This window comes from Aegilops tauschii, chromosome 2 (genome assembly GCF_002575655.3).
Source record: "Aegilops tauschii subsp. strangulata cultivar AL8/78 chromosome 2, Aet v6.0, whole genome shotgun sequence".
Lineage (NCBI taxonomy): Eukaryota > Viridiplantae > Streptophyta > Magnoliopsida > Poales > Poaceae > Aegilops > Aegilops tauschii.
Genome location: NC_053036.3, coordinates 529293100 through 529315189, shown reverse-complemented (window position 1 = coordinate 529315189; position 22090 = coordinate 529293100). Strand labels below are relative to the sequence as shown.

The window sequence follows — 22090 nt, the reverse complement described above, 5'->3', positions numbered from 1 at the left end:
TAGACAGAGAGACAGATCCAATCTCGGAGGGGCTCTCGCCCCTCCCACGCCATGGAGACCATGTACCAGAGGGGAACCCCTTCTCCCATCTAGGGAGAAGGTCAAGGAAGAAGAAGGAGGAGGGGGGCTCTCTCCCCCTCGCTTCCGGTGGCACCGGAGTGCCGCCGGGGCCATCATCGTCACCGCAATCTACACCAACAACTTCACCGCCATCATGGCCAACTCTTCCCCCCTCTATGCAGCGGTGTAAGCCCTCTTTTACCCGCTGTAATCTCTACTTAAACATGGTGCTCAACGCTATATATTATTTCCCAATGATGTATGGCTATCCTATGACGTTTGAGTAGATCCGTTTTGTCATATGGGTTAATTGATGATCGTGATTGGTTTGAGTTGCATGTTTTATTATTGGTGCTGTCCTATGGCGCTCTCCGTGTCGCACAAGCGTGAGGGATTCCCGCTGTAGGGTGTTGCAATACGTTCATGATTCGCTTATAGTGGGTTGCTTGAGTGACAGAAGCATAAACCCGAGTTAGGGGGTTGTTGCGTATGGGATAAAGGGGACTTGATGCTTTAATGCTATGGTTGGGTTTTACCTTAATGATCTTTAGTAGTTGCGGATGCTTGCTAGAGTTCCAATCATAAGTGCATATGATCCAAGAAGAGAAAGTATGTTAGCTTATGCCTCTCCCTCAAATAAAATTGCAATAATGATTACCGGTCTAGTTATCGATTGCCTAGGGACAAATAACTTTCTCGTGACAAAAAGCTCTCTACTAAAACTAACTTAGTTGTGTCTTCATCTAAACAGCCCCTACTTTTTATTCACGCGCTCTTTATTATCTTGCAAACCTATCCAACAACACCTACAAAGTACTTCTAGTTTCATACTTGTTCTAGGTAAAGCGAATGTTAAGCGTGCGTAGAGTTGTATCGGTGGTCGATAGAACTTGAGGGAATATTTGTTCTACCTTTAGCTCCTCATTGGGTTCAACACTCTTACTTATCAAAAGAGTCTACAATTGATCCCCTATACTTGTGGGTTATCAAGACCTTTTTCTGGCGCCGTTGCCGGGGAGTTATAGCGTGGGGTGAATATTCTCGTGTGTGCTTGTTTGCTTTATCACTAAGTAATTTTTATTTGCTGTTCTAAGTTGTTCTCTATCTTTAGTTATGGATATGGAACACGAAATACCAAAAAAATTAGGTGTACTTGCTACTCATGGAGATGGGGAACCTCCTAAAACCCTCGATGCTGGTTATGTGAAAAATATTATGTACTACTATGATAATCCTGAGAAAACCCCATTCAATTATGTAATGGGAGACACGTTGGATCAACGTGAATACTTTAGGGATTATCCTTGACTCAAAAAGGGAAACTATTATGGGATCAAATTCATATGTTGCATTGGTATGCTCGGGAACTATGCTTGAGATATGATTACACTTGTTGCTCTAGGATGAAGGCTCCACACCTTCCCTTTTCATGCAAATTTAATGATGATAAAACCTTGGCTTCTTATGCTAATGGTATATATGATTACTATGATGTGGAACAAATAGAAGAATTCGTTGCTTTTATGGGTGCTTATGAAATTGAATCTTTGTTTAAAGAGTGTGAAAATCTTGATGATGTTGTTTATAGACCTGAAAATTTTGCTATACTTAAATATTGCTATGAGAATTATGAATTCAATTCCAATATTGATGATTTTATTGAGAGAGTCTCCGCTGTCCAAGAAGAGACTAATATTTTGCAGGAATCTATGGAAGAAGAAATTGATGAAACTGTGAGCTCATTGGATGAAAAAGATGATGAGGAGAGCGAAGAACAAAAGGAGGAAGAGCGGATTAGCTACCCATGCCCACCTTCTGATGAGAGTAACTCTTCAACTCATACATTGTTTAATTTCTCTTCGTGCTTACTGAAGGATGAATGCTATGATGATTGTTATGATCCCGTTGATTCTTTTGAAATATCCCTTTTTGATGATGCTTGCTATGCTTGTGGCCAAGATGCCAATATGAATTATGCTCATGGAGATGAACTTGCTATTGTTCCTTATGTTAAACATGAAATTGTTGCTATTGCACCCACACATGCTAGTCCTATTATCTTTTTGAATTCTCCAAACTACACTATATCGGAGAAGTTTGCACTTATTAAGGTTTATATTGATGGGTTGTGTTTCACTACTACACATGATGATTTTGATAGATATAATATGCATGTGCTTTCTGCTCCTACTTGCAATTATTATGAGAGAGGAACTACATCTCCGCCTCTCTATGTTTCCAACACGGAAAAATTGCAAGAAACTGTTTATACTATGCATTGGCCTTTACTATGTGTGCATGAATTGTTCTTTTATGACATGCCGATGCATAGGAAGAGAGTTAGACTTCATCAATACTTGATATATGTTGCTTTGTGCTCACTACTAAATTCTAAATCATCGTTAATTAAAATTGGCTTTGATATACCTTGGGATCCGGGTGGATCCATTATTTGAGCACTATATGCCTAGCTTCATGGATTTAAAGAAAGCGCTGCCAGGGAGACAACCTGGAAGTTTTAGAGAGTCATTTATTTCTGTTGAGTGCTTTTATAAAGTTTAAAAACAAAAAATAAAGAGGAGAACCTAAAACTTTTTCAAAAAGAAAAGCGAAAGTGAGAAAGACGAGCATTGTTAAAGTGGGAGCTAGCCTTGAACTTTGTTCATGCTCACGGAAACTTTGTGAATCTTGATTACAGAAACTTTTAAACAAAAATAATTATCCCCTTGTACAATTCCATTGTATTATTATAATAATGTGCCCAGATTTGCCTTTAGGATGTTTACATTGCTTGTTGGTTTGTGCGGTGCAGAACAGAAACTTTGGCTGTAGTGCGCGATTTTACATTTTTTACTGGAACGACAAATGGTACTGAAACTTTTTGCACTGTCTTTCTGTACAAAATATGTATTTTTCCTAATTTTTTCAGAATTTTTGGAGTACCATAGATATGGTGAATGTTCAGATTACTACAGACTGTCCTGTTTAAGACAGATTTTGTTTTTGATGCATAGTTTGCTTGTTTTGATGAAACTATCAATTTCTATCAGTGGATTAAGCCATGTAAAAGTTATATTACAGTATATACAATGCAAAAACAAAATATGAATTGGTTTGCAACAGTACTTACAGTAGTGATTTGTTGTATTATACTAACGGATCTTACCGAGCTTTCTGTTGAGTTTTGTGTGGATGAAGTGTTCGAAGATCGATGAGGTATCGATATGAGGATAAGGAGGAGAGGCAAGAGCTCAAGCTTGGGGATACCCAAGGCACCCCAAGTAAATATTCAAGGAGACTCAAGCGTCTAAGATTGGGGATGCCCCGGAAGGCATCCCATCTTTCTTCAACAAGTATCAGTATGTTTTCGGATTCGTTTTGTTCATGTGATATGTGCAAATCTTGGAGCGTCTTTTGCATTTAGTTTTCAATTTTATTTTATGCACCATGCTGGTATGAGATAGTCCTTGGTTGATTTATAGAATGCTCATTGCACTTCACTTATATTTTTTGAGTATGGCTTTATAGAATGCTTCATGTGCTTCACTTATATCATTTGAAGTTTGGATTGCCTGTTTCTCTTCACATAGAAAACCGCCATTTGTAGAATGCTCTTTTGCTTCACTTATATTTTTTAGAGTGTGGGCATATCTTTTGTAGAAATAATTAAACTCTCTTGCTTCACTTATATCTATTTAGAGAGATGACAGGAACTGGTCATTCACATGGTTAGTCATAAAATCCTACATAAAACTTGTAGATCACTGAATATGATATGTTTGATTCCTTGCAATAGTTTTGCGATATAAAGATGGTGATATTAGAGTCATGCTAGTGGGTAGTTGTGGATTGTAGAAATACTTGTGTTGAAGTTTGTGATTCCCGTAGCATGCACGTATGGTGAACCGTTATGTAATGAAGTTGGAGCATGAGGTATTTATTGATTGTCTTCCTTATGAGTGGCGGTCGGGGACGAGCGATGGTCTTTTCCTACCAATCTATCCCCCTAGGAGCATGCGTGTAGTACTTTGTTTCAATGACTAATAGATTTTTGCAATAAGTATGTGAGTTCTTTATGACTAATGTTGAGTCCACGGATTATACGCACTCTCACCCTTCCATCATTGCTAGCCTCTTCGGTACCCTGCATTGTCCTCTCTCACCTCGAGAGTTGGTGCAAACTTTGCCGGTGCATCCAAACCCCGTGATATGATACGCTCTGTCACACATAAGCCTCCTTATATCTTCCTCAAAACAGCCACCATACCTACCTATCATGGCATTTCCATAGCCATTCCGAGATATATTGCCATGCAACTTCCATCATCATCATATACATGACTTGAGCATTTATTGTCATATTGCTTTGCATGATCGTAAGATAGCTAGCATGATGTTTTCATGGCTTGTCCGTTTTTTGATGTCATTGCTACGCTAGATCATTGCACATCCCGGTACACCGCCGGAGGCATTCATATAGAGTCATATCTTTGTTCTAGTATCGAGTTGTAATATTGAGTTGTAAGTAAATAAAAGTGTGATGATCATCATTATTAGAGCATTGCCCCCCCCCCCCAAAAAAGAGAGGCCAAAGAAGCATAAATAAAAAGGGGGCCAAAGAAGCCCGCCAAAAAGAAAGAAAAAAGGAGAGAAAAAAGGGGGCAATGTTACTATCCTTTTACCACACTTGTGCTTCAAAGTAGAACCATGTTCTTCATATAGAGAGTCTCTTGAGTTATCACTTTCATATACTAGTGGGAATTTTCATTATAGAACTTGGCTTGTATATTCCGATAATGGGCTTCCTCAAATGCCCGAGGTCTTCATGAGCAAGCAAGTTGGATGCACACCCACTTAGTTTCCAATTTGAGCTTTCATACACTTATAGCTCTTAGTGCATCCGTTGCATGGCAATCCCTACTCCTAACATTGACATCAATTGATGGGCATCTCCATAGCCCGCTAATTAGCCGCGTCGATGTGAGACTTTCTCCTTTTTGTATTCTCCACACAACCTCCACCATCATATTCTATTCCACCTATAGTGCTATGTCCATGGCTCACGCTCATGTATTGCGTGAAAGTTGAAAAGGTTTGAGAACATCAAAAGTATGAAACAATTGCTTGGCTTGTCATCGGGGCTGTGCATGATTTGAATATTTTGTGTGCTGAAGATGGAGCATAGACAAAACATATGATTTTGTAGGGATAACTTTCTTTGGCCATGTTATTTTGAAAAGACACGATTGCTTTATTAGTATGCTTGAAGTATTATTGTCTTAATGTCAAATAATAGACTATTGCTTTGAATCACTCGTGTCTTAATATTCATGCCATGATTAGATACATGATCAAGATTATGCTACGTAGCATTCCACATCAAAATTTATCTTTTTTATCATTTACCTACTCGAGGACGAGCAGGAATTAAGCTTGGGGATGCTGATACGTCTCCGCCGTATCTATAATTTTTGATTGTTCCATGCCAATATTATACAACTTTCATATACTTTTGGCAACTTTTTATACTATTTTTTTGGGACTAACATATTGATCCAGTGCCCAGTGCCAGTTCCTGTTTGTTGCATGTTTTTGGTTTCGCAGAAAATCCATATCAAACGGAGTCCAAACAGGATAAAAACTGACGGAGATTTTTTTGGAATATATGTGAATTTTGGGAAGTGGAATCAACGCGAGACGATGCCCGAGGGGGCCACGAGGCAGGGGGCGCGCCCCAGGGGGTCAGGCGCGCCCTGGGTCCTCGTGGCCACCCCGTAAGGCGGTTGGTGCCCTTCTTTCGCCACAAGAAAGCTAATATCCGGATAGAGATCGTGTCCAAAATTCAGCCCAATCGGAGTTACGGATCTCCGGGAATTTAAGAAACGGTGAAAGGGAAGAAACAGAGAGAGACAGGGAGACAGATCCAATCTCGGAGGGGCTCTCGCCCGTCCCACGCCATGGAGACCATGGACCAGAGGGGAAACCCTTCTCCCATCTAGGGAGAAGGTCAAGGAAGAAGAATAAGGAGGGGGGCTCTCTCCCCTCGCTTCCGATGGCACCGGAGTGCCGCCGGGGCCATCATCGTCACCGCAATCTACACCAACAACTTCACCGCCGTCATCACAAACTCTTCCCCCCTCTATGAAGCGGTGTAACCCCTCTTTTACCCGCTGTAATCTCTACTTAAACATGGTGCTCAACCCTATATATTATTTCCCAATGATGTATGGCTATCCTATGATGTTTGAGTAGATCCGTTTTGTCCTATGGGTTAATTGATGATCGTGATTGGTTTGACTTGCATGTTTTATTATTGGTGTTGTCCTATGGTTCTCTCCGTGTCGCGCAAGCGTGAGGGATTCCCGTTGTAGGGTGTTGCAATACGTTCATGATTCGCTTATAGTGGGTTGCTTGAGTGACAGAAGCATAAACCCGGGTAAGGGGGTAGTTGCGTATGGGATAAAGGGGACTTGATGCTTTAATGCTATGGTTGGGTTTTACATTAATGATCTTTAGTAGCTGCGGATGCTTGCTAGAGTTCCAATCATAAGTGCATATGATCCAAGAAGAGAAAGTATGTTAGCTTATGCCTCTCCCTCAAATAAAATTGCAATAATGATTACCGGTCTAGTTATCGATTGCCTAGGGGCAAATAACTTTCTCGTGACAAAAAGCTCTCTACTAAAACTAACTTAGTTGTGTCTTCATCTAAACAGCCCCTACTTTTTATGGACGCGCTCTTTATTATTTTGCAAACCTATCCAACAACACCTACAAAGTACTTCTAGTTTCATACTTGTTCTAGGTAAAGTGAACGTTAAGCGTGCGTAGAGTTGTACCGGTGGTCGATAGAACTTGAGGGAATATTTGTTCTACCTTTAGCTCCTCGTTGGGTTCGACACTCTTACTTATCGAAAGAGGCTACAATTGATCCCCTATACTTGTGGGTTATCACGCCCCCACCCTCGTGGACAGGGTGTGGGCCCCTTGGCCTTGATTCTTTCGCCAGTATTTTTTATATATTCCAAAAATATTTTCCGTGAACTTTCAGGTCATTCTGAGAACTTTTATTTCTGCACAAAAATAACACCATGGCAATTCTGTTGAAAACAACGTCAGTCCAGGTTAGTTCCATTCAAATCATGCAAGTTAGAGTCCAAAACAAGGGCAAAAGTGTTTGGAAAAGTAGATACGATGGAGACGTATGAATGCATTAGAGACAACTGCATTCACGTTAAATAGGGCGCCATCTAAATCCGTTGAAACGACACCGTATTATCTATGGTTTCACAAGAAACCTAAGTTGTCGTTTCTTAAAAGTTTGGGGATGCGACGCTTATGTCAAAAGGCTTCAGCCTGATAAGCTCGAACCCAAAGTGGAGAAGTGCGTCTTCATAGGATACCCTAAAGAAACTATTGGGTACACCTTCTACCACATATCCGAAGGCAAAATCTTTGTTGCTAAGTTTGGGTTCTTTCTAGAGAAGGAGTTTCTCTTGAAAGAGGTGAGTGGGAGGAAAGTAGAACTTGATGAGGTAATTGTACCTTCTCTCGAATTGGAAAGTAGCACATCACAGAAAACCGTTCCCGTGATGCCTACACCAACTAGAGAGAAAGCTAATGATGATGATCATGAAACTTCAGATCAAGCAACTACTGAACTTTGTAGGTCAACCAGAGCATGATCCGCACCAGATTGGTACGGTAATCCTGTCCTGGAAGTCATGTTACTAGACCGTGGTGAACCTACGAATTATGAAGAAGCTATGATGAGCCCAGATTCCAACAAATGGCTTGAGGCCATGAAATCTGAGATACGATCCATGTATGAGAACAAAGTGTGGACTATGGTACGATGATCGGCAAGCCGTAAAGAATAAATGGATCTTCAAGAATAAGACCGACGCTGATGGTAATGTTACTGTTTACAAAGCTCGACTTGTCGCAAAAGGTTTCTGACAAGTTCAAGGAATTGCTATGATGAGATTTTCTCACCCGTAGCGATGCTTAAGTCCGTCTAAATCATGTTAGCAATTGCCACATTTTATGATTATGAAATCTGGCAAATGGACGTCAAAACTGCATTCCTTAACGGGTATCTTAAAGAAGAGTTGTATATGATGAGACTTTCTCACCCATAGCGATGCTTAAGTCCGTCCGAATCATGTTAGCAATTGCCGCATTTTATGATTATGAAATTTGGCAAATGGATGTCAAAACTGCATTCCTAAATGGATTTTTGGAAGAAGAGTTGTATATGATGCAACCAGAAGGTTTGTCGATCCTAAAGGTGCTAACAAAGTGTGCAAGCTCCAGTGATCCATCTATGGACTGGTGCAAGCATCTCGGAGTTGGAATATACGCTTTGATGAGGTGATCAAAGCATGTGGTTTTATATAGACTTTCGGTGAAGCCTGTATTTACAAGAAACTGAGTGGGAGCTCTGTAGCATTTCTAATATTATATGTGGATGACATATTGTTGATTGGAAATGATATAGAATTTCTGGATAGCATAAAAGGATACTTGAATAAGAATTTTTCAATAAAAGACCTCGGTAAAGCTACTTATGTATTGGGCATCAAGATCTATAGAGATAGATCAAGACGCTTGATAAGACTTTCAATGAGTACATACCTTGACAAGATTTTGAAGGAGTTCAAAATGGACCAGTCAAAGAAGGAGTTCTAGCCTGTATTGTAAGGTGTGAAGTTGAGTAAGACTCAAAGCCCGACCACGGCAGAAGATAGAAAGATAATGAAAGTCATTCCCTATGCCTCGGCCATAGGTTCTATAAAATATGCCATGCTGTGTACCAGACCTATTGTGTGCCTTGCTATGAGTTTGGCAAGGGGGTACAATAGTGATCCAGGAGTAGATCACTGGACAGCGGTCAAATTATCCATAGAGGACTAAGGAAATGTTTCTCGGTTATGAAGGTGATAAAGGGTTCGTCGTAAAGGGTTACGATGATGCAAGCTTTAACACTAATCTAGATGACTATGAGTCTCAATCTGGATATGTATTGAAAGTGGGAGCGATTAGCTAGAGTAGCACCATGCAGAGCATTGTAGACATAGAAATTTGCAAATATGCATACGGATCTGAATGTGACAGACTCGTTGACTAAACTTCTCTCACAAGCAAAACATGATCACACCTTAGTACTCTTTGGGTGTTAATCACATGGTAATGTGAACTATATTATTGACTCTAGTAAACCCTTTGGGTGTTGGTCACATGGCGATGTGAACTATGGGTGTTAATCACATGGCGATGTGAACTATTGGTGTTAAATCACATGGCAATGTGAACTAGATTATTGACTCTAGTGCAAGTGGGAGACTGAAGGAAATATGCCCTAGAGGCAATAATAAAGTTTTTATTTAATATTTCCTTATTCATGATAAAGGTTTCTTATTCATGCTAGAATTGTATTGATCGGAAACTTAAATACATGTGTGAACACATAAACAAATACCGTGTCCCTAGTAAGCCTCTACTAGACTAGCTCGTTGATCAAAGATGGTTAAGGTTTCCTAACCATGGACATGAGTTGTCATTTGATAACGGGATTACATCATTAGGAGAATGATGTGATGCACAAGAGCCATCCGTTAGCTTAGCATAATGATCGTTCAGTTTTATTGCTATTGCTTTCTTCATGTCAAATACATAATCCTTCGACTATGAGATTATGCAACTCCCGAATACCGGAGGAATACCTTGTGTGCTATCAAATGTCACAACGTAACTGGGTGATCATAAAGATTCTCTACAGGTATCTCCGAAGGTGTTTGTTGAGTAGGCATAGATCGACATTAGGATTTGTCACTCCGAGTATCGGAGAGGTATCTCTGGGCCCTCTCGGTAATACACATCATAAGCTTGCAAGCAAATAACTAAGGATTTAGTTACGAGCTGATGTATTACAGAACGAGTAAAGAGACTTGCCAGTAACGAGATTGAACTAGGTATAGAGATATCGACGATCGAATCTCGGGCAAGTTCATACCGATGGACAAAGGGAATTAAGTATGTTGTCATAATGGTTCGACCGATAAAGATCTTCGTAGAATATGTAGGAGCCAATATGGGCATCCAGGTTCCGCTATTGGTTATTGACCGTAGAGGTCTCTCGGTCATGTCTACATAGTTCTCGAACCCGTAGGGTCTGCACGCTTAACGTTCGATGAAGATAGTATTATATGAGTTATGTGATTTGGTGACTGAATGTTGTTCGGAGTCCCGGATGAGATCACGGACATGACGAGGAGTCTCGAAATGGTCGAGAGCTAAAGATTGATATAATGGACGATGGTATTCGAACACCGGAAGTGTTTCGGAGGGTACCGGGTACTTATCGGGTCACCGGAAAGGAGTTTCGGGCACCCCCAGCAAAGATATGGGCGTAATGGGCCAAAGGGGGAACAGGCCAGCCCCTAGTGCGCCCCTTCTTTAGACAGCAGGCCCTAAGGGAAGGAAAGGGGGAGGGCTAGCCCCTCCTGCTTTTCCCTCTCATGGGAGAAAGGAAAGGGGGCGCCACCCTCCCCTGCCTTTCTCCCGCACCTATATAAGGCAGGGGGGCGCGGCTTGGGAGGGACTCCAAGTAGGATTCCTCCTACTTGGGCGCCTCCTATGGCTGCTCCTCCCTCCCTCCCACCTATATATATGTGGGAGGGGGGCGCCTAGCACACACCAGATCAATTGTTAGCCGTGTGCGGCGCCCCCCTCCACCGTTTACACCCCCGGTCATATTTTCGTAGTGCTTAGGCGAAGCCCTGCGGATATCACTTCACCATCACCGTCACCACGCCATCGTGTTGACGGAACTCATCTACTACGTCGACGTCTTGCTAGATCAAGATGGCGAGGGACGTCACCGAGCGGAACGTGTGCAGAACGCGGAGGTGTTGTGCGTTCGGTACTTGATCGGTTGAAGCGCGAAGAAGTTTGACTACATCAACCGCGTTGTGAAACGCTTCCGCTTACGGTCTACAAGGGTACGTAGACACACTCCCCCCCCTCGTTGCTATGCATCTCCATGGATAGATCATTGCGTGTGCGTAGAATTTTTTTGTTTTCCATGCAACGTTTCCCAACAGACACTTCACCATGTTTGGGCCTAGGGGAAGACATTGTGGAATTAGTTTGTAGATGATGGGTTGCGGGAGTGATGAAAACCTAAACCCCAGTTTATGAGTTGTTTCGTAAGGGGTCGTTTTGGATCCTTATGTTTAATATTATGGTTAGGTTTATCTTAATTCTTCTCTTGTATTTGTGAATGCTTGCTTGGAGGGGATAATCATAATTTGGTTGTTTGTTCAAGTAAGAATAACACCTTAGCTTCGCTCCACCCAGATAGCAACTTATCAAAGCAATGAACGCAAGTCAATGAATGGTGGTGAAAGTAACTCGACGAATTCTCGTGTGCCCTCAAGAGCGCTTTAATCACTATAAGAAGTTCCTCTGGCTTATCCTTAGGAATAATAAGGATTGGGCCACCTTGCTGCACCTTGTTACTTGGATCAATTATCTTGCCATCAAAACTATCTTACAACACTTGCAGGAAATACCTTGCTAAAAACCACTTATCGACTCCTTCTGCTCCTTGTTGGATTCGACACTCTTACTTATCGGAAGGACTACGATTGATCTCATATACTTGTGGGTCATCAAGTCACTACTCAAAAACGGTTAGTTTCTTGGCTTGCTATATATACCCTCTACCGCTCCGATAGAGGGGTTGACCACTTCATTTGAGCAAACCCTAGAACACAAAAGTGCCAACCCCCCCCCCCCCCCCCCCCCGTCTCTCCTCTTCACCAAATCTTAGATTCCAACGAGATTCTTGGGAGTTCTTGAAAGATATTGCACCAAGTGATAGATCCACTCCTTTCCCATCTCTTGACCAAAGGAAATCGTAATTTGAGCAAGTCTTGAGCTTTTCACCATTTATATTGTTACTCTTGGAGGTCGAAGACTCCTATGTGGCAGGAGTTCTCCGGTGAGGAATCGATTGTTGTGATTCACCCCGAAAAATTTATGAAGGTTTCGAGATCACCTCAAGATCTACCAATAATGGTTGAGAAACGCATTCGTTATGATATCTTAAAGATAATAGGGTGAGCCTTCGTGGTGTTGGTGTGCCTTCATAGTAACACACATCCCTCCATCCAAGGAAGTGAACATCATGATACATCCTCGTCTCCGAAGTTTCGGTAATCCATAGTCCTAAGTCCTTACTTGTAGTTACTTGTTATTTGCTTATCTATTTGTTGTTGTTGATTATCCTGCTAGCTCTGGAATCGCTCTTGCACTTGTTGCACCCACTTTCATATTCCGCATTATTGACTAAAATTGCTAAATAACAGTTAAAATTTGTAATTGTACCTATTCGACCCCACCCACCCCCTAGGTCCATCTCGATCCTTTCAGGAGCGCCTCCTTCGCGACCTTCAGGCAACGGCTGCCCAGGGCCCCCGCACCCTTCCGCCGCTGGAAGGACCACCCTGACCACGATGACATAGACGACGACAAAGGTGCCGCCGACCAGTCACTGTCGACTACAAGCTAGTTAAGTTTTTTTAGGTTTTATTAGTTGAACAAACGAAACATCATCCGGTTTATATAAAATATATCAAATTTAAGTCCGTTTGAATGAATTCCGTCGCATGAATTATGTCCAAATTTGTTTGTATTGCGGGCCGAAGTTTACGGTGAGAATTGGATGACCGGCTCCTGTATAACCATCCGCGGACGCGTCCGGATGCTTCCGCGGACAAATGTATGTCCATTCTGGGGGCCGGCGTTGGAGATGACCTGACCAACCACAGTGACACGAGTGTTCTTTCGTCTAATATGAGTATAATACAAATATATAACTAGCTCATATAAATTTGAGTTCAAAATTCATTGTAAATTTTGAACGGCATTCACTCGGTATTTACGGTAACCGCGTTTCTCGCCTCCCCCTGGGTTTTTTTTTGGGATTCGGTAGCCAAAACCTTGGTTTCAGATATAAAAACACATACATCTGGTAGTGGAAAATTTTACACTTCATTCAATTTTCACAGTAATTCAGTAAAAAATGTTTGCCCGCAGGCTTGCTGCAGCTCATGTGCCTGGAAACATGTTGAAAGCACACAATGCCTGAACCACAGTGCTTAGTATTTGTTGTTTCTTTTCTGACAGCAAGATGGTATGCCTGAACATTTCGCAAAAAGAAAAAAAAAAAAGGTATGCCTGAACAGACGATGCCAACGGCAAGAAGGAGAAGAGGTATTCACAGAGAGACGACGATCTAGGTACAATGATTGGGAATCATCAGTAATCCTATAAGAAAACTCCAACCTTACAGAGGGTGAAGAAGAACCTCCCCACCTTGGCGCGCCTCCTCCGGCGGCAGAGCAAGCAAGCGCCGCACAGCAAAGGCCCGGCCCGAACCTCCTTCCTTCACACCATGATGGCCATGGTGTGCAGGGTGGACATGTGGCCGTACATCTCGGCGGACATGTGCGGGGGCGGCGGCCTGGGGCGCATGAAGCATTCCTCCAGCTCCTGCAGCTTGGCCACCAGCAGGACCAGCCGCCGGAGCGGCACGAAGATGAGCGTCATTGGGATGATGCACGCCCCCAGCTCCAGTATCAGCATGCCTGCTCAAGTAGCTCCACGCCTTCGCTTCTAGCCTGTCAATCTCTTCTCGCCCAGGCTTCTCGACGGTTGCTGTGGCTTTGCAGGCTTCCCTCCCTTTCGCTTCTCCACGGAGCAAGATAGCAACTGGGTCGCCGTGTGCTCCCTACTCCACGGGCGAGGTAGCTTTCTTCGTTGCTTGGGTAAGTGCCGTTGCTTTGCCTTGTGGAGTTGCAGTTGGGGGGTTGCTTGCATATATAGCCTTCTTTTCGGCAAAGAAAACGCTCTCTTATCTCTACCCTGTTGCTCATTGGCGTACGTACGGTGGCGCTTATTTTACATCCCCTGGCCTCTAATGATTGTTGTCAGTGCGTTTTTTTTGTAATTATTGTTCTCGGTGCGTTTTGAACTTATTATTGCTGCGACTTGCGAGTCCCATGTTACACGACGGACGTGGCAGCTAGAGAAATCTTTATCTTTCACGACTAATCAGACCGTGGGGGAGCTGTCAGGCTATTAATTTGAGTAATAACACTTTTTTCCTCTGCAAAGAAATAAAAACTTGATCAACTTGGGAATAGCTATTTTCCCAAACGACTTGTTAAATGTAAAAATCTTGTATTTTTCAAGTCCACTTGATGCCTCGATGAACTGGTACAGGGTGGGCTCTTGTCGACCTGCCATGACGCGTAACCGATGACTAGGGTCATCCTCGCCCAGCTTAAAGAAGAGAAGACGGAGAAACAGGACTGGTCACCCCGTTCATATTGATCGGCATGTCAGTCATTTGTGTGTATATGTGCCCTGTTTGATCCATGTGTCCCGTAACGTCGACGGGACCTCTCTCCGGATAAGTCATCAACAACAGTACCATTATTCCAGTTGTTCCCCGGAAAAAGGAATGGAGGCGATCGGCAGCTCCCCGCCCCTGGGGTGTGGATGGCCCCTCGGAAGTTCAGGGGGCACGGTAACGGGCCAGGTACCATTACGCATACAATGGTACCGGGAGCCGACTTTCTAACAAATGCATTTAGTGAAACAGCAACCCCAACTCTCATTTATGAGTTTATTATCCAAGTTTCTTTCCAGTCCTGGTGGGTTGTACACATTCATTTCGTACAAACATGATCGCAACCCGACTTCTCTAAGCAACACGCATTCATCTCCTGCAAACATGATCGCAATAACCCGAGGTCTTCAAGCCAAAAACAAGGTGAGTGCATATTCAGAGAATAAATAACAATCTTTGCTGCCTAATACAACCGTCATCAAGATACCTTTTTTCTCGCTTAATTGACAATGCTGACAACCTTGCATTATGTCGATAAATATGTAAGACACAATGATTGATAAAATTAACAACAAGACAACATAACATAGAGGAATAAGAAATGGGTGTCAACTTGATACTGCCAACAAACTTAGGTTGATCAAAGGAGAAAACGTGCGAAAATAAACCAAACGCAAAAACAACAACGAAGGAGGAGGTTCTCTGGGAATCTTCAAAGCTGACAAAGCGTACGTGAAATATTATATGCCCTTACCAACTCTGAAGATGACCTATTCCACACAAAACCTCTGAGGATGACTTAAAGAAGCACACCTGGCTAGTACATTAAACTCGTAGTTGCAAGACAAAAGTTGACTATGTGCAATTCCAGCCTTTTCTCAAGAAGTCTACAATGCATTCAATGAATCTACTACCTATATAACATGGCAGTTTCAATAGAAAATTGCAGTCCAATAGATGACTCAGGGAACAAGCCCAACATAATATTGTTGCATTACCATGGGAGTGAATGGAGAAAACTTGGCATAAAGGAATACACCTTATTGGCGAATCAGCCTTTTGTTTTAATAAGGATCTGCCTATGTTAAGGTGTTACTGTGATGACCTCCACATCCAGCATGCTGGAATTCCTGACAGAATACTGAAAGGTCCAACCATGGCACGCCCCGGCGTGCACTCCTTTCTTGTTAAGCGCAAATACAGCACCAACAAAATCTGGGTACTTACGAGCAATTCTTGATATAGCATCCACAGCAGCATCTCGAGGCTCCATTCCAAGTCGCATGCTCTCTACTACTTGATAACTACAATAAAATAACAGAAATGTTCAAAAAAATCACAGTTCATGGGACCATTGCTTAACTTGGGTTACTAAAAAAACTAACATAAAAATTCATATTACAATACTCAGCCTTTGAAAAACAACAACAACAACAACAACAACAAAGCCTTTAGTCCCAAACAAGTTGGGGTAGGCTAGAGGTGAAACCCATAAGATCTCGCAACCAACTCATGGCTCTGGCACATGGATAGCAAGCTTCCACGCACCCCTGTCCATAGCTAGCTCTTTGGTGATACTCCAATCCTTCAGGTCTCTCTTAACGGACTCCTCCCATGTCAAATTCGGTCTACCCCGCCCTCTCTTGACATTCTCCGCACGCTTTAGCCGTCCGCTATGCACTGGAGCTTCTAGAGGCCTGCGCTGAATATGCCCAAACCATCTTAGACGATGTTGGACAAGCTTCTCTTCAATTGGTGCTACCCCAACTCTATCTCGTATATCATCATTCCGGACTCAATCCTTCCTCGTGTGGCCACACATCCATCTCAACATAAGCATCTCCGCCACACCTAACTGTTGAACATGTCGCCTTTTAGTCGGCCAACACTCAGCGCCATACAACATTGCGGGTCGAACCGCTATCCTGTAGAACTTGCCTTTTAGCTTTTGTGGCACTCTCTTGTCACAGAGAATGCCAGAAGCTTGGCGCCACTTCACCCATCCGGCTTTGATTCGATGGTTCACATCTTCATCAATACCCCCATCCTCCTGCAGCATTGACCCCAAATACCGAAAGGTGTCCTTCTGGGGTACCACTTGGCCATCAAGGCTAACCTCCTCCTCCTCACACCTAGTAGTACTGAAACCGCACATCATGTACTCGGTTTTAGTTCTACTAAGCCTAAACCCTTTCGATTCCAAGGTTTGTCTCCATAACTCTAACTTCCTATTTACCCCCGTCCGACTCGTCAACTAGCACCACATCATCCGCAAAGAGCATACACCATGGGATATCTCCTTGTATATCCCTTGTGACCTCATCCATCACCAATGCAAAAAGATAAGGGCTCAAAGCTGACCCCTGATGCAGTCCTATCTTAATCAGGAAGTCATCAGTGTCGACATCACTTGTTCGAACACTTGTCACAACATTATCGTACATGTCCTTGATGAGGGTAATGTACTTTGCTGGGACTTTGTGTTTCTCCAAGGCCCACCACATGACATTCCGCGGTATCTTATCATAGGCCTTCTCCAAGTCAATGAACACCATATGCAAGTCCTTCTTTTGCTCCCTATATCTCTCCATAAGTTGTCGTACCAAGAAAATGGCTTCCATGGTCGACCTCCCAGGCATGAAACCAAACTGATTTTTGGTCACGCTTGTCATTCTTCTTAAGCGGTGCTCAATGACTCTCTCCCATAGCTTCATTGTATGGCTCATCAGCTTAATTCCACGGTAGATTGGTACTAATATACTCCGTCTCCATTCTTCTGGCATCTTGTTTGCCCGAAAAATGAGGTTGAAAAGCTTGGTTAGCCATACTATCGCTATGTCCCCGAGACCTTTCCACACCTCAATGGGGATACGATCAGGGCCCATCGCCTTGCCTCCTTTCATCCTTTTTAAAGCCTCCTTGACCTCAGACTCCTGGATTCGCCGCACAAAACGCATGCTGGTCTCATCAAAGGAGTCGTCCAGTTCAATGGTAGAACTCTCATTCTCCCCATTGAACAGCTTGTCGAAGTACTCCCGCCATCCATGCTTAATCTCCTCGTCCTTCACCAAGAGTTGGCCTGCTCCGTCCTTGATGCATTTGACTTGGCCAATATCCCTCGTCTTCCTCTCTCGGATCTTGGCCATCTTATAGATGTCCCTTTCGCCTTCCTTCGTGCCTAACTGTTGGTAGAGGTCCTCATATGCCCGACCCCTTGCTTCACCAACAGCTCGCTTTGCAGCCTTCTTCGCCATCTTGTACTTCTCTATGTTGTCTGCACTCCTATCCAGGTATAGGCGTCTGAAGCAAATTAGAATATGGACATGGTTGAATACCATCATATCCTAGGATGTAACTTCCAAGTAAGACCACAGAGGGGGTAATAGGTGCATGATTAAAGCAAGTTCGGAGAAAATAACAGCTTGCTAGTGACTAATGAAGTTATGAGGTTATAATTGATAAGGCAGGGGTCAAAACAAGAAAAAAATTGGTTTGTGGGAAAGAAGAACAACAGATTTTCTAACAAAATCATTTCTCAATTACCATGGAAGGAAGCGCATCATAATATCACCGTCACCAGTAGCTCCACAAGCCCCAACTTCATCATCACCATATGCAGAAGATCCTGGTATTGGTCCATCACCTACCCTGGAAGCAAATGATTAGTCAGTACTACCTATCAAGAGGTAAATAGCTGTTCCACTTCCACAACATCGGAAAAGGGAAAACTGTGGCATGACACCAATGTCATTATGTTGTCAAATATACAGAGTATTTCAGAAGTTGATATACAATACCAGAGTATTTCAGAAGTCGATATACAATACCAGAGTATTTCAGAAGTTGATATACATATCAAAAGGAAGCTTCAAGTAGTATTCCTGTCCTACGTAAATATAAGTTGAACAAACCAAAAATATGTCTGTCATAATCCAGTTAGGATAAATATTGTAAACCTATATACTGAGACATATTAATCCCACTATTAATGAGGTTATGTAACCTCTAACTATGCACCATCTATTTTGTTAGCTTTATCCAGCCATAAAGAAAGTATCATCAAGACTCACCACACATTAGTGACTTTGCAAATATACCAGTGCATAGCATCAATACTACAAGAGGATTCGGCAGTGGTGAGTTCTATGGCTGATATTATCCCTCAGACAGAAGTTTGAATATAGAAGATACAAGGCCAACTAAATACTGCAGTCGTTTCCCTCAAAAAAAAATTACTGCAGTCGTTCATACATTATTGCAGATGCATTCAATAGACAGATCATTGATTTAGCAAAAAACAGGTGGCCAACTAAATTGTAATGTCAATATTTCAAATTTCCTAACAGAGGCAAGATGCTTACCTTCCTGGAATTTTGAACGTAGCACCATTAGTTGATGTGCCAACTGCTACATGACCCATCTTAACAAAAGCACACTGTTTAGTTTCATATTAATAGAAAGAGTGACTTTCCTTTAAACGCGCTAGGTACCTTGTCAATGACGGCCATAGAGATTGTGTCATGGTTGTGGCGATTAACAGAGTTGAAATGGGAGTTTGTCGGTTCTAGTAAATTATCATTTTCGAGCCATTCCTGACAAGTGATTCCTTGATTCTCCCATACAGCACTTTTAACAGGGTCCTTAGGTATATTTATAGGATGGTATGGACCACAGTTGCCAGCAGGAGCAACATTTTTCCAAAAGTTAGGTTGGCAATTATTCTGTCTCCAATTTGACCATTTCTCAATTGACTCTGGTGAACTCAGGTTAGTTGGTCCTGCAAGACCCATTGAAATCGCAAAGGATGTCGCCTTCTCTCCAACAAGAAGAGTATGCCCGGTGTGCTCCATGACCAACTTTGCTGCCATAATTGCATCCTTCACATATCTCATGGCAGCCACAGCTCCAATTTCCATTGTTTTCTGCCAGTTTTCTTAAGCAAAAAGAATGCTCTATTACATCCACCATAAATGTCGTAACATAAACATCAGCATATACTGTAGCTTGAGTGGTTAAAGTAGCTTTTACCCCATTCATGATAAGAGCATCTAAGGTAGTTTCACCATCCTCATCTGGACTTCCACCTGGACCAACTGCATAAGTTATAAACCAGTTAAAACCAGTACTATGGTTGATTCAGGATACACACTAAAAATAGGCAAGTTGTGAAACTAAAAAGTTGCAAGCACACAATCATGGGGTTCTGCTATATCTTTAGTGCATAGATAATATTAATGGATTCAAACACAAGGCAATGGGAACAACAGGCGAGTACTTTCAGAACAAAGTATCATTTCATTGCTAATATTTACCTGCGGCATAACCTCAACTGCACTTACCGTTGTCTTTAGTTTTTCACGATGTTAGGTAGAGATAAATAAATGAGTGAATTGATAACGTTTGTAAATAGGTTGAGTGGGCAAGTTGGCGTGACCAATGTTTTTGATCTTTTGATTATTGAGACTTAAGTCTTGATATCCATCATAATTTTCTCATAGTTAAATTAAGCTCCAAGAAGTACTGATCTCCAGGGCATTACATCAATAAAGAGTACACTTGATTTTAAAATTAGAGTAAATAGCACTTCTGATAATAGATGTTATGGACAAATTTAAAGGATTAAGTTTCTTCGAGAATTGTTTTAAGTAGGCTTGCAAAATCCAGTAGTAAGGCTCAAGGTTCTCACCATAAAAAAAAAGTATTAAAACACCGAATAAAATCATATTTGAGATTTTTCTATGATGCCATATCATTTTGTTGTCTGGTACCTGCAAGTATGTTCATCAGAGATCTTTCCTGTATGTAAACCCATTTATAGGCTTGCTTACAGAATAATTGGTCAGAATCCCTGGTTTCTATGTAAGCGAGCTTCTGGGAGTTGCAACCGGAAAAATATCATATCAATCAACCACCAGGGAACAAAATGATTTTCTAACTTTGGTATTAAATAACGGTTTAGCAGGTATTTCCATCTAATTTTACCACTGTACAAGCATAGTTCCTTCATCATCGCCATTCACCCCAGTGCTACCACTTCAGCTCAGCGAGTGCTGAGGTGAAAATTGAAATGATACCATGCCACAAGCCACAACCAATCCCCATCGCAGGCACACATGGACGAATTGCACAGAGAAGGACGGCAGCAAGCAGCTGACCTGTGCCATCGCAGCGGAGCTCCTCGCAGGCGGAGCAGCCGGCGACGACGGCATCCACAGCCGACCCCCCTGCGCCACCGGTTTTCACCACGTCCCACGCCGCCCTGACCGCCTCCCGGAACGGCCAGGTGCTCACCACCACCGGAAACACGCCGCCCCCTTCCTCCGCGCCTCCGCCATCCACGCCCTGGTTTAATATCCCCCAATCGCACCGATTCCATCAACGATAACACGAACAAAGTCGACCTGTACGAAAATCAGATCGGATCGGATCAACAACTCACCAAGCACCAATTGAGCCGCAGCAGAAGCAGCCCTAGGAGAAGCCCCGGGTTGCTCCGAGCCATGGAAGCTGGGCGGTTGAGGTGGATTGGAGAATGGGGAATGGCAGTAGTACTGGTGATCACTGAGAGGTGGGAGAGAAGGGAGCCTACCCCGTTATGTTGGGGGGTGAACTGGCAACGGGTCCCACATGTCAGCGGATGGACATGACACGGCCTACCAAGGGCCCCACATGTCGGTGAGCATTGTGTGTTTCAGTGTGTGCATAGTTTGCAACTCCCACAGAGCTGTGGTGTCCCCCGAATACCCTAGCGGCGGCGGCGGCGGCGGCGGCGGCGATGGATGAGCTGGGTGGAGGCGGCGGGAAGAAGGGCAAGGCATGGCCCTGGTGGCTTGGAGCGAGTGCGGCCCAGATCACCGGCGCGCTGGTTTGGTTCCGGCGAGGCAAGGGCGGCAGCGACATGACGATGCCATTCAGGGCGTTCGCCGTCGCCTCTCTCTTCGTCGGCGCCGGCGCCACGACCGTCACCGCCGGAGTGTCCGCGGCGGGCGTCGGATCGGTAAGTTGCCGGAGTCTAAAGCCCTCGCATCCGTGTGACGGATTCTCGATCTGGATGCGGCAAAAAATTTACATCGCGCGTCTGTGTTCTCTGTATCTGCAGGTGGAGGAGATGAAGGGCTTGGGCGCGAGGATCCGGAAGTGGAGCAGAGTTCCTCCTCGCCGGGTGGAGGGAGGCGAGTAGTAGTGCTGCCATGGATTTGATCTAGGAAAGTACTGGAGCGGCAAGAGTTTGCATGTGGTCTGGATTGCTTCACATGATCACACATTTGGGAGATGCAAAGCAATAATCACATCTGTACTGTACTCTGTAACGTTGTAGCGAAAGCTTGTTTACTCGAATTTTGATCCTGCCTTCTCGATTATAGCCATTGTACTCGTCTCAAACTTGTGAAACTGCTTGCTTAAAAGATTTGGTAATGTTATTTGACGAATGTCAGCCGGAAGGGGTTGACAAGCAAACGTTGTTTCCTCACAGTTGCTTCGCGAGATCAGACGGTGGCAGTTTTAAACCAAAAATTCTTGTCATTTCCTCCTAGCGAGGGTGGTTTTGAAGAAATTAGTATTCCCTCACGGCTAATACTGTCAGCGAAATAGTTCGAAATATCACCC

At 43.2% G+C, this 22090-nt stretch overlaps 2 protein-coding genes across 6 annotated transcripts; one reads left to right on the top strand and one right to left on the bottom strand.

The window, feature by feature from the left end:
• Nucleotides 1-15281: 15281 nt before the first annotated feature.
• LOC109750018 (probable isoaspartyl peptidase/L-asparaginase 3) lies at nucleotides 15282-21327 on the bottom strand. 5 transcript variants are annotated; one of them, XM_073508947.1, is made up of 7 exons: nucleotides 21072-21327; nucleotides 20638-20883; nucleotides 19511-19575; nucleotides 18973-19415; nucleotides 18844-18902; nucleotides 18026-18130; nucleotides 15282-15786 (listed from the first exon to the last, which is right to left on the bottom strand). In XM_073508947.1, exons 4-7 carry the CDS (start codon nucleotides 19396-19398, stop codon nucleotides 15567-15569), a joined length of 810 nt encoding a protein of 269 aa, XP_073365048.1. In that variant the 5' UTR covers nucleotides 19399-19415; nucleotides 19511-19575; nucleotides 20638-20883; nucleotides 21072-21327; the 3' UTR covers nucleotides 15282-15566. The 5 variants fall into 5 exon arrangements, with proteins under 5 accessions (XP_073365048.1, XP_020164551.1, XP_073365047.1 ...); XM_020308962.4 differs by having other exon boundaries at nucleotides 18973-19404; nucleotides 20638-20824; nucleotides 20922-21206; XM_073508946.1 differs by lacking the exon at nucleotides 21072-21327 and adding an exon at nucleotides 20922-21045 and having other exon boundaries at nucleotides 20638-20824.
• LOC109750020 (uncharacterized) lies at nucleotides 21191-21903 on the top strand. Its single transcript, XM_020308968.3, has 2 exons — nucleotides 21191-21479; nucleotides 21582-21903. The coding sequence occupies exons 1-2, from the start codon at nucleotides 21258-21260 to the stop codon at nucleotides 21660-21662; spliced, it is 303 nt and encodes a 100-aa protein (XP_020164557.1). The 5' UTR covers nucleotides 21191-21257; the 3' UTR covers nucleotides 21663-21903.
• The last annotated feature ends 187 nt before the right edge of the window (nucleotides 21904-22090 follow it).